Raw genomic sequence first — 12,711 nt, 5'->3', positions numbered from 1 at the left:
CTATAAGGTTTTCTTGCATTTGGTTTTGGACAGCCTGGATTGCCAGACAGCTACATCACCTTCACAGACAGTGACACTTCAGAATGTGAAGCAGTGGGAAAGGTAGCGCACTTCAATTAAAGCAGAAATCATTTCCTCTCGCCAGCTTCTTCCTTTCCATCTACTTAATGCCATGATGAAGTCATGCAGAATCCATGACTCCAAGAGGAATCCAGGAATCTAGGAGTTCATGGCAGCTGAGGCAACACAGTCCCACCTTCGGTTCTGTGTTAACAGCTACAGTGTTGAATTGACACCTCCAGCTGGACACAAACGAACACTACCAGTTAATTTGACACTGGTGATTTGGCAGTATAGAGAAGAAATAATCCAACAGCACAGAACCCTTTTTAAATGTCCCTTTATAGGTGAAAGGGTTCAGTCAAAAATGATTTCTCTAAAGGTATAAATTGAGGAGACCTGAAAATAGTTCTACCAGGAGATTTTTTCCGTTTGGTCCATATCATACTGCAGTTCTTCGTTGCTTGTTACTCTCTGTTCCCAGCTGACTCTGTCTCCTGGCTCTGAGCGCACTTGCCGTTCTCAGGGCCTGATGTGGCCTAGCGGGACTGAGGGCCAGCTAACGCGGGAGGCCCTGTTTATCAGCCTGGCAACAGTGCGGTTTCACAAACAGCGCTAATTACACGGGGATAAAGTCTTGTTTATCACACGGCTTACGAGGCACAAGTTAATTGCCTCAGCTTGTCATCCATCCCCCTCCCCCTCACGTTTGCTCTGAAGTCCGCCTCATCCTCTGGTGCCCATGCCTCAATCTCTTGCCTCCCCACAACGCGCATCGCTCACCTTTTCTTGCGTGGCCACTGGGTGGGAAAATGGAATTGAATGCTCACTTGGCTTTGTGTTGAAGGTTTTAGCTTTTACCAAATGAACAGTTTGATGAAATGCTAAGAAATATGTTGTATAATTTCTTTTCGCACGTTTGACCTTGGACGGTTGTACTTTTAAATTGTCACAAAAAGGCTTGTTATGCCAAACCGAGTCATGGATGAGTCTTATAAAAAGCTTTCTGAAAACATAAATTAATTGCTGTGTAGATAAGTTAATCTTCCAGACTTCCAGTTAATCTTTAAATTTAGATTACTTTAGATTACAAAGATTATTTTAGATTCAATAAAATCACAATTTTTTCAATTGTTCAAATACATTTTTTTATAGCATTATCAGAAATGAATAATTTTTTTTTACTTTCTTGAGAAAGGTCTACTTTTATTGTTTGTTACTGGTCTTTTTTTTGGTGATTTTGTAAGGTTGCAGTATGTTTTCCTTTACATATATCAGAGGTGTGTTTGGGGTAACTTCCACCAGAACTTGGCAAGCGGTGAATCTCAATTAGCAGTATGTCTCCTTAACTTTGCCTTTTCAGTGTGCGAGTTGACATGTAAAATCTGAATTTGGACTGTACACAGCCTCATTAGTTATATCTTATTAGTCTCAACTCATGTCACACTAAGACACCAAATCCTCAGGCTACAGGTGCAGTGCACAGAGCGACATCCAACCCAACATGCTCGACAAAAGGACTCGATTGCCTTGCAGCTCCTGTGCATGTAAAGTGAGATCCAGGCCAGACTTGGGGGTCATGCACCGATTTTATGTGTCAGAAAACTGAGACCGTTCTTCGGACATTCTAATATCTTCTGCAAATGTGCTCTCTTACCGGACCCTAGGCAAAGAAATACAGTGGATCAATGCGCTAAAAATACCCATTAATGTGCGTGCGTGGGGGGGGGGGACTGTATTATACACATGGATATTTTTATTATATACATGGATATGTGTTTGTGCATGTTTGTGTGTGTATGTGTTCATGTATCTTTTTATACCACATCCTGCCACATCTTCAGAACACGGCCGACCACAGTGCCGTGAAGTTTCACTGTGATGACAAATCATTGGAACATTTTGCTATTTGCCACCTGTCACTCCACCCTGATTGAACACAAAATGACTGCAGCAGAAGTGTGGGGAAAAACGACATGCAGTTAAAAGTGCGTGAGCTCTGGACATCCCAGTTGCTCTTGGTTACAGATGTAAAACCATTTTAACACATTCAGTGCAGTGCTTATGCAACTGCCATCCTAAGATAATTATTCTGCAGAGAAATCATTTCCATGGCTACCTTAATTAAGTTTAAGTACTTCTTGTCATCAAAAACTTTTGTCCTAAAGTTTTTGCAAAACCCAAGCGCTTTGATTAAAACAGTCACTGGAAATAAACACAGACATATCTAATAAAGAGACAAATCATTAATCTCCATGTTTTATTTCTGAGCTCAATGGCTTATATACATGACTAAGATCCTTGGGAAAATATCCTTTAGAGACCTGATTAAGGGTAAAATTCAGAAAAGCACCTATGGCACTATTGCTGTGCATAGGAATTTTGCATGCCTCACTGAACACTGAAAGAGAAATTATTGACATCAGTGCAGAATATATTGTATTTGTACACAATCAGACTGAACGCACTAGGTTTTTGTCATTATGGTGGCTATTTAGTTGTACAAAGATTCTGAAAAATAGTCAGAATTTGGTCAGAGACAGTTTTAGTTGAGCTTTGGCTTTGTCAATTTAAATAATATTGCTTAGCTACCTCTTCCCTTCACAGAATATAAGCTTTCACCAGCAGTACAGAAGGTAAATTAGCTCCTTAGTTAAAGGAGAAATTGCACATTTCCTTTGACTTAAATTACCTTGTTAACCTTCATTGTTTTGCTGGGAGCTGTTAATTTTCTACAGGTGCTGAAATTGTTTCAGAGAAAGCTACTTTTATTTTTAGTAGGGATTTTCAAAGTTGTGGTATCTTTGCCTGCATATTCATAGCAGACAGAGCAGTATCTGCACCACTCTTGCTCACCAAGAGTTCTCCACCAGAATGTGCCGAATGGTGAATCTCAATATGTCTGGCTACTTTGCATTGCGCCAGGCAACAATTAAACTCACAGATCACTATGCAAAGGTAATTCTGGGAGTTGGCATGGAATTTTTCTGAGAGCAGCAGTTGTGCAGTGATTTTGGCAGGAGCTGTAGATGTACATAAAGCTATGTAATTATATAGCATGACTGCTAGGTAAAGAATCCCAGACACTGCAAGGAGATGCTGTCTGGCTTTGTGTGGGAATGTCACAAAAGTGTCGAAGCATTCACAATGCAGAGTCTTCAGAAAATTTGACCAGTTGGTAAAATAGAGAAATGGTGACTTTCTTTTGTGTAAACAGCTTGGTAAAATGAATACCTCACATTTAAGATTCAGCACCATGTTAAGAGGGCTGAGAGCCTAATGATAAGAACATCAAAAACAGCCACTTCAGCGGTGTGACTAAATCCACTGCGTTTGGCAGCAGAGATACTGAATTTCTGGTAGTGCGTTATTTTCGTGCTTAAGATATCTAAAATTCCAATCAGTGGGGCATGCCTAATGCACACAATAGGACCAGCATCACATTTCTTAACGAGTCCCAGAGTGACCAGACAGAACACGATTCTCTTCGTTATTCCATGACATATGGCAGCTTAAGGTTTCATTACAACTTTCTCAGTACTAATGCAAGAAGGAGAAGGCATGCCCTGTCCCCCATACTGGAATCACATACACGAGGTCCTTACACCTGCAGTAGTGATGCTGCGATGCTGTAATGTCCAGCAGTCTTGATCGGATATTGATTGTTTCACTGGTTTGCTTGTCAAGGTCAGATGTTTTTCAACTGCACTTGCTTCTTGAAGTTTGTCTTACTTGTTTAAGACACTTGATACACATCCATGCTTTATGTACACTAAAATGCATTGCAATAAAAAGCATGCACTAAAACTGATGTCCTTAATGTCCACAATGGTAATATTTTTAATATATTTACATCAAAGCTTCATTATTTTTATATATATATATATATATATATATATATATATATATATATATATATATATATTGCACATCTGCCAAAACATTGCACTGCCCTTTTGGTTTTTGCTATACCGATGCATACCAATGTCATTTCATTACAATCCAAAATAATAGAACTCTCCAGTGACTCAACCTGCTTGACAATAACGCTTACACACACACAAGGAACAAGATCCAAAAATCTGTTTCTTTCAGCGAGTTGTGATGACTGGGAGAAGATCTCATTGAAGATGATCCAAAGATGACTCACTGCAACTGTTTGACTGCCATATGCTTCGTCGGGATTTTATGGAATACTGTGCAACACTGCTGATCCGAATGTGTTCGTTGTTGTGGCATGTAACTGTGAAGCATTCACTGGTTCAGACACTCACTCTTCCCTAAATAAAGGTGGGTGGGGACTTCCTGGCTGCACCATTTCACCTCTACAGTACAATTCCACTGGACGTTTGCAATGTATTTAGAGACTACTTACAGAGCACAACATTCATAACAACCTAAGCAGCTATGGATTATTCACCCTTTTAAAAGGTGCAATTAACCGGCTTCCATCGCAAGAGAAAATGCCATTAGGAATAAGTAGTAAAAGTTTGCCTCCATGTTCATCCCTAATGACTGCATGAAGAAAAACACTCAAAGCCAGTCTTACAAATTACCCTAGACTAATGACCTAGTACCATTCAGTGAGGAAATTTAAAATTCTTTTCAATCCAGACCAGAATGAATTTGTTCACATAAACGATCAATCTTGTTACTGACATTAAATCAGTAATGTTTGACATTACTCAAAGTCAATGTATAAAAATCAATGTTTAGTTTTATATCAACTCAAGACAATGTTCTAAATCCAAAATCATCCACAAGTTCATAAATATTAGGCACTTGTACTGTCTAGCTTAATTACCATTTTCCATCAGTGCATGTCTGAATATGTGGGCAATACCATGGAGAACGAACCTGTTCACAAAAGCATTGACAGGTGCTGATCGATCACAGTCATGGCTGTTTGTTTCTGCTAAACTCATAATATGATCAGGTATGTCCTAGCTGTTCTTTTGGCTTTGCAGGCAAAGCTTGAAAAACCCCACAATCAACACATCCTCCTTCTGCTTGGCCTGATACTTCTCAGACATTTCCGTTTCCTTCTTGCTCTCAATATAGGAAATTAATTGTTATTTCTTTAAGATCAAATTTTACCACTTTTGATTTTTGACAATGGTGCAGTAATACTAAAGTTAGCATTTAAGTTCTATCAAACATTATAAACATCAGTTTCAGTGCTGAAAGTGGAGCAGATCAGACTCTTTTAGAGAATAGTATATAAAAGCATGCAGGCATATGCTCCAGTGTAACACAAACAAGTGAGCCCATCATGCCCCACGGAGCAATGGCTCTTTTCTTATTGAGAACAGCTGACATTACAATGCTACATGATGCAATATCCAAATAAATAAATAAATACACACCCACTAGGATACATTAATATCTGGGTGATGGTTTTTTTGTTTGTTTGTTTGTTTGTTTGTTTTTGTTTTTTGTTTTACATTATTTTATTTTGAGCATAAAGACCCTGAAAACATACTGATATTAAAACAGAGGTAACTGCCAGCTCATTTCAAAGGGGCCATGCTGAAATATTTGTTCCCTTTGATTTTCAACTATTAGGACTATTACAACTATTAGACCTCGTAAACGTTTTACCTTAAAACTACTAACAAAGTAAAATCTAATTTCGGATGTTTTCTCGCATTATGTGCTTTATTACTACATGCATTCTTCTCATGTGCATTCTGACCACTCAAGTCTGGTTTTTCAGGCTTTCAAGTTTTGAACTCACCTGCCATTCAGCAGCGCAAGAAGCTCTCCCGCGTGGTACAAGTCGTTACGCGTAACCCTGCTGAAGCGAAACGCGTTAAGGTTGCAAAAGGTGATGGCGGGGAATGTCATCATCGGAGCTGTGATTTCGTCTAGCTTGGTGACATGTGGGTACTGAAAATAGAATTTGATGCGGTCTACACATACTAGCACGAGGAAAGACAACGAGCCTAAGAAAAATATAATCCATAAGCATCGCTTTATGCACAGTCTCTCGTAACTGAACATGTGGGAGATGCCATGGAGAGTGGACCTGCTCGCAAAAACTTCGATGGTTGCTGGTCGAGGACAGTCCAAGTTGTCGTCGGAGTCGGTTTTAAGGTCCATGATTGTCGAGGTTCACTCGTCGAAAGGAATGTAATCTGTGAAGTAGGGGTTCACGAGCAAGAGTTACTAGTTCACGCCCTTTTACGCGTCTTTAAGTGGCCATACGAGCCCTCTGAAGTGTTTGCGCATTTACTTACCGCTGAATCGATACGAAAGAGATACTGGAAATGAGCTTTGACCTTTTTTGTCTGTAATGATAATCAGGCGATTGCTACAGCTCACTCAGCGGTTTGTAATATAGAGAGGAAAAATGATGTTGGGTTCAAGCAAGTCCGAGAGAGCACGTTCGGTACCCTTAGAATTTTTCCTGTCCTTCTCATAAGTATATTGTACACAGTGTGACTTGCATCTCTTATTGTCAGTAATGTAGATAAAACAACAATAACCCAAATTAAACAAAATGATAACAAGTAATAGTCTGATGTTGGGTAAAAACACTGCTGACTTCACTTGACAAGCAGTGTCCATGAGTATTTCTGCACACACTCACTCTTCTTCCGTTTCAGTGTCTGTTTCAGTGTCGATTCGCCACAAAAAGCACATGAAAACAGCCGTGATTATTTCGCTTCAGCCGTCACATTTGCAACTACTTTAAGAAAACGGAATCACCTGTCAGTGTACGTGGACATGTGAAAGAGATCACTAAAAAGATGAACCCGGTGCAAGGTGACAACGTTCACATCCCCGCAGTTCTTCCCGACGACGTAGGGCAGCGAAAAACAAAACGGAAAAGCCGCACGGCTTCTGAACACGGCAGATTCCGATCAGAGCTCAGTGCAATAGGCAATTATCACTACAATTATCCATTTACTCTGCAAAATCCGTCACCGAAGTCAACGTCAACGAAATTAACATCACTGTCTCTGGATGTCGACACAACTCAACCAGCTCTCTTCCATTTAATTCAAAGAACCGACGTGCCCGGACTGGACGGCACGCGTATACCGTTTGAATGACGAACTCGGGCTGCAGCCTAAGTTTAGCTCCAAAATAGCTCCGAGTTCGCTATCGCTTAAGATCTCGTTATGATCAATGTCGCTTGTTTGTAACAAATAGGTATGTCAGAAAGAAAAAATGACACGCTGCGACGGAGCATCCATAGGCTACACATCAGTGTTTCTCTCGGTGTACCATTGGCTGTGGCTTTAGCTGGTCTAGACCATTTTTGCACAGAAGTGTCCGTCAGAGGAGTGCGAGACACAGGGGGAGGTGGGGGTATTGGATGCAGCAGAAACACTTGGGGGGGAGGGGGGGGTACGTGAAAGGATGTTGTTTAGCTTAAGATTTCTGCTGACGCGTGCTCTGGAAGAACTGAACTGCCTGTGCATCGTGTCACGGAATGTTCAAATTCAGCCTGGTCAAACAGGACAGAAAATGTTTCCTTAACTTGTCCCGGGAAACAATATCCCATGTAATTTCCAGACTAATTAAGTATTCTATATGGTCATGTGAAGAGAACTTCTTAAGATTTGGATAATAAGCTCAATTAAACTTACATGATCATAAGATCATGAAGATCATAAACTCATAGTTGTTATTATAAACAGCTTGAATATTTTTAAATAGATCTGAAAGTTTAGATATAAACACCATGCTTTTAGTGTATTAGTTTATTGCAATGGATCTGAAATCAGTGTTTTACTTAGAAACCACATTTAGAAATCTACAGCGAAATTAGCCCATGTGCAAAATGACATGAGCAATAAGCCAGGCAACACAGGGGTGATGTCCAGAGCCATTCCTAGCAGTAATGCCTGCCATGTGTTTTGGAACAGTGTAAACATGAAGCAGACACCAGGGGCCAGTTTCATGGACGCAGATTAAGACTGAGTCTAAGTTAAGAGGATTTCTGATGGGCAAGTCACCGCTGGCATTTCAATTTAGCCCAAGCCTGAGTTGCAGTCGTATCTCAAAGGCTGGCCCTAGGTGTTTAAGGCTTTCCCTGTGTAGGAATGGGAAAGAAAACACATACAGGCAGGAGCAGTGAGGGTATGGGTGAAAAATTACTTGCTCTCATAAAGCTGACGAAACTGTTTGAGAAACCCACAGCCTAAGGGCCAGAGGAAGTCAGCCATGAAATTGCACATGATGCATCTTTAATCCCCATTTGTTACAGTATTGGCTAAGGCTGGGTATTGCTGTCTCTGATAGGATCGATGGACGGAGTGATGTGATTTTGCAGTGACTTGGGGAATTCCCTGTTCATTTAGTCACAGCTGGTGACTGGGTTTGGGCACCAAGCCTGGCAGACAGTATTATTGATATAATTCTCCTAATGGGTTCATCAAACCCTCTGGGAATAGATCATTAACATAATGATGACCACATGATAACTATACACATGCCAGAAAGCTAGACCTGAGGGTGCATTGCTTCATTTATGATAGCATTAGGAATTCTGGCATCCTAAAACATTTTCATTATGATACACCATTAATGAGATTTTGGGACTGACTATTTCAAGGGCAAGGGTCTTTCCACGCTGGACTCAGCAGAAGGTTTCATGCCCAGGGTAGTAATCAGGTTGGAGAGAAAAGGGCTGACAGCTAGACCCTGAATCATGACTGTGTCAGTAATGACATCTTTCCTTTAATGAGAATCCCATAATCAAACACAGGAAAATATCAGTCATGCTGAATTAACCAAGCAATAAATTTTTTTTTTAAATATTCAGTACGGAGGAAAAAATATGCAGGTCTTAAAAGAATACTGAAAAGCTAACAGTAAACAGGGGAATATGTAAGAAAAAAAGGATGATTAAAGTATTATAATGATTAAAATTAAAGGCTAAAAATTAATGAGATGTGCCACAAGCGACTTTTTAAAACTGGCAATGGAGGAAGATGAAATTTTAAATAATGTGATGAAATTTTAAGTGATGTGATCTTTAGATCATGGGTACATAAATCCAAAAGATTTTCTTGCTTTTTTGTTCTTGTAATTCTCTAGTAGCCTATGTGTTCCTCAAACAATATTTTAGGATGTTAGTTGGAGAATCTACTCGAGCACACGCTCATGTGCTTGATGATGCATGCATGATGCACTCATCGAAGTTGCATGTCTTGCCAGATCATTATGTATTGCAATCACCAGTTGGTCGCAAAAGTGAGTGGCACTTTCTGTGGCGTATGGGAAGGTCAGCAGAAAACAGAAGAAGCTTTAGGTGTTTAACTCTAGTGGATGTTGGATTTTGGGGGAAGGATCGTTCCTTTTCAAGAGTTACTTTGTTTGCTTGCACTATTTTCATACACTTAGTGAACTCTTGTCTGAGCATATATAGGAGGGAAACCCAGGGCCTGGGACATAACTTCAAAGCAATACATCTGTCAGGTCTGGGATGTATTTTTAAGACAGTAAATTAAGGAAGCAATGCAGTAAGATTGTTACACATTAACCTAACGTGCACACACACCAATACGCATCCAATCATACACACAGACGCTTACACTCACACACACCATACATTTAGTCACACCTACACACACCAATGTGCATCCATTCGTACATATGCACAAACATGCTCTCACACATTCATCATACACATGTATACACACACTCACAGTACCCACTGAGGTACACCCACATATGCATATGGGCTCAATCCTGGAATACAAATAATGACCAAAGCAGATTTTAAGACACAACAGAGATTTTTCCTACGCAAAAAGAGTGGGGATATCAAAAGGTAAAAAGGTAATAGAGAGGGCTATGATTGGAGAAATGACATTTGAAGAGATAAGAAAATACGAAAAGACCATCCTTGGAGAGTGACACTCTTGGGGGGTAGTGAGAAAGATAAAAGAAGACCCCAATTGCAGGGTCTCCAGTTGTTCTTGAGGCAACTCCTTTGATATATACTATGTATTGGTATAAATGAAGCACATCTTCTGTTTTTCTCCATCATCCTGAATTCTGACTCTCATTGCCTTTTTGATTACTTTCTTCTTTTCTTTTGCATGACATGACAAACTATCAAGAATGTATTTGTAGCAGCTGAAATCTTAACAAAATCTTGACATTTGTGCGGAAAGTCAGACTATATGATCATTGTTTTCTGGCAATAAACCCACAATGCTAGAAAATTGAGACATCAGAAGGTGTTCTCTCTACTGGTTCAGTTCCTCAGAACATTCTTATTTTCAGTCCCACATTCTAAGTTTACACTGTACTATCACTTATTTGAACTTGGCAAGATGGTCATTCATAATTCCAGAGCGCCACTGAAGGTCGAGATACATCATCCACCACTGACCAACGAAGACTGAGGATGTATTTTCTCTACTTAACCAAAATGAAGAAAAGCTAATACAACATTTAAAGCAAAGATTACCATAGTCTGAAAGCCACAGTGTGTTTATCCATGGCTTGTTCTTTTTGCTATTCTCTTAGTCTAGTTTTGCTGTACACTTCTTGTATAGAATTTACCTACTTCGCTCCACCCCCAAAGAAGCATGTGCAATTTATGTAATCTTATCCAATGGCATATCAGACAGCTATAATGGTGTATAATTATTCTGATCTAATTAAGTAGTGTAAAACAAATATTTAGGTTAAGGTTCCGTGTTTTGACTTTTGATGTACTCTGTGCCACATTAGCTGGTAGTTGTGACATATTCTAAGTAAACTGAAGAGCAAAAGCTCATAAGTGATTAGATAAAGGAGAGCATTTGGAGGAATTAAAAAAAAATCTTCCTAAACTGGAAGCTTACATCTGGAGCTAAGTTATTGTTATGGTGTTTGCTACTGATGTTGTAAACTCCCATCTATTTAATTGAATTGGCTGAGCAGAATAAAGAGGCTGTGATTGGCCTGCAAACCTAAACTAAAGCTCACAAGTAGTTCGGAATATGGGACACTTAATGTTTTGGCTATTCTGGCCATTGAAAATTGCAGAATTTGCATTTGAAGTCTCATAGATGATTTTGCTGAGTTCATAGCATGTCACATATACTTCACCTGAGTGGTTAACTTACAATTAATTCTATATGGTTGAAACATAACTATATCAAGAATTATTCCATCTATTCCATTTGACTAATTTTTCACTGGGACCCATAAGATCCTAGTTATGTCACTACTGCTACCAGTTATTGTGAAGCAGACAACATTGAACCAGGTTGCTGGTTCAAGCCCCACCACTGCCAAGTTGCCACTGTTGGGCCCCTGAGCAAGGCCCTTAATCCTCAATTATTCAAGTTGTACTCATAGTAGTAAGTCGCTAAATGCCATAAATGTAAATATTCCTTTAGGCATGCAGGTACAATGATGTAAGTTTATTCCTTGGTTAGCATGTTACCCAGCCCAGATGTTTGATTTCTCCAGGTATCAAATGAGTGAATGTTTCATGGTCTAAAACACACATAGTTTCTCACAGTTTAAATGGGAACTTTCATTATGGCTGTCTGCATAGTTCTGTAACAGGCCAGCGTGTTTGTCGGGCACTACGATGCATTTCCATGGTTGCTCTGCCCAGTAAATTAAATGGCCCACTGGTGCATGTAAGAAAGGGGATGGGGGCACATAATGGAACTGAAAGCAATGAAGACTTGAAAGCTCAGGAAAGAATTTATTGGTTGTAAGGAAGTGTCCTGGGACCTTTCATAGGAATTCCTCCACAGAGATCTTAAGGAGCTCATTGATTGCACACAGGCAAGAAAGTAATGGGCACAGATCAGATGGAAGACCACAGAAGATGAGAAAGAAATAAGAGCATGCAAAAGCAACCTTAATCAGCAGGTAGAAAGGAAGCAAAACGGACAGCAGGTAGCTGTGTGGCAACAATCATTACTGCACGACATGCTGAGCGGGCCCATCCCAATATCTCTGGTAAAATATTCTTCATCGCAGCAGCCAATGCCATGGGCGTTCATCTCGTGGCTCCTCCCAGCATCTTCATTCTGAATAAAGATTACCTGCTGTGGCGCTCTCTAACATATGATAGAATCCTTCCCACTGCAACTGCGGTGGTAAAGGAAGCCATGTTCCAAGGGTAATGTGCTGATGAACCACCAACAAAGGAAATAGAAGGAAAACCCATGAATTGCCATTTTTTTTAGAGAGGCTTTAAAGAATTTATGTGGCACACATCATGGATGCGTTTAAAATAAATCAGCTTCATAAAACCAACAAATAAACAAAAAAATAGATAGTGAGTCAGGGATCAAATTAAGGGTGCGGCCAATGCAAATGAAGCAGCCTAGAGCCAGAACCTTTTAATGCATGTCTACCCACACTCTGTCAGAATGAAGAACATTAGTTAATATTTCATCGGCTGTTGAAGCATGGCGCCAGAGCATTATCAGTGGCTGTTCACAGACTGGAGCACTGCCAGGCCATGCATGCTGATTTGTCTGTTCCCAAGCATGCTGATTTGTCTGTTCCTATGTATGCTGATTTTTCTGTTCCTATGGTCATAAGATGAGCAGATGCTGTCTTGCTCTGCCATGCCATGTCCTGGGGAGCTGGCCACTAGATGAATCAGGGCTGAATAAAAGCCTCTAGACCACTGTGGTGCAATCTCTCATCTTAAAAAAGTGCATATAACCATAA

General features: G+C 40.0%; 1 protein-coding gene across 1 annotated transcript in view; it reads right to left on the bottom strand.

The window, feature by feature from the left end:
* The window catches only part of asic1b (acid-sensing (proton-gated) ion channel 1b), a 157,389-nt gene extending 150,440 nt beyond the window's left edge, over positions 1 to 6,949 (bottom strand). The window contains exon 1 of the mRNA XM_035520621.1: positions 5,798 to 6,949. Within this exon, the coding sequence (XP_035376514.1) occupies positions 5,798 to 6,162 (365 nt within the window). The 5' untranslated portion in view covers positions 6,163 to 6,949. The remainder of the gene's footprint in view (positions 1 to 5,797) is intronic.
* Positions 6,950 to 12,711: the final 5,762 nt, after the last annotated feature.

The sequence above is a fragment of the Electrophorus electricus genome, chromosome 20, assembly GCF_013358815.1.
Source record: "Electrophorus electricus isolate fEleEle1 chromosome 20, fEleEle1.pri, whole genome shotgun sequence".
NCBI lineage: Eukaryota > Metazoa > Chordata > Actinopteri > Gymnotiformes > Gymnotidae > Electrophorus > Electrophorus electricus.
The sequence above is the reverse complement of the archived record's forward strand: the minus strand, read 5'-3'. Positions and strand labels throughout refer to the sequence as shown.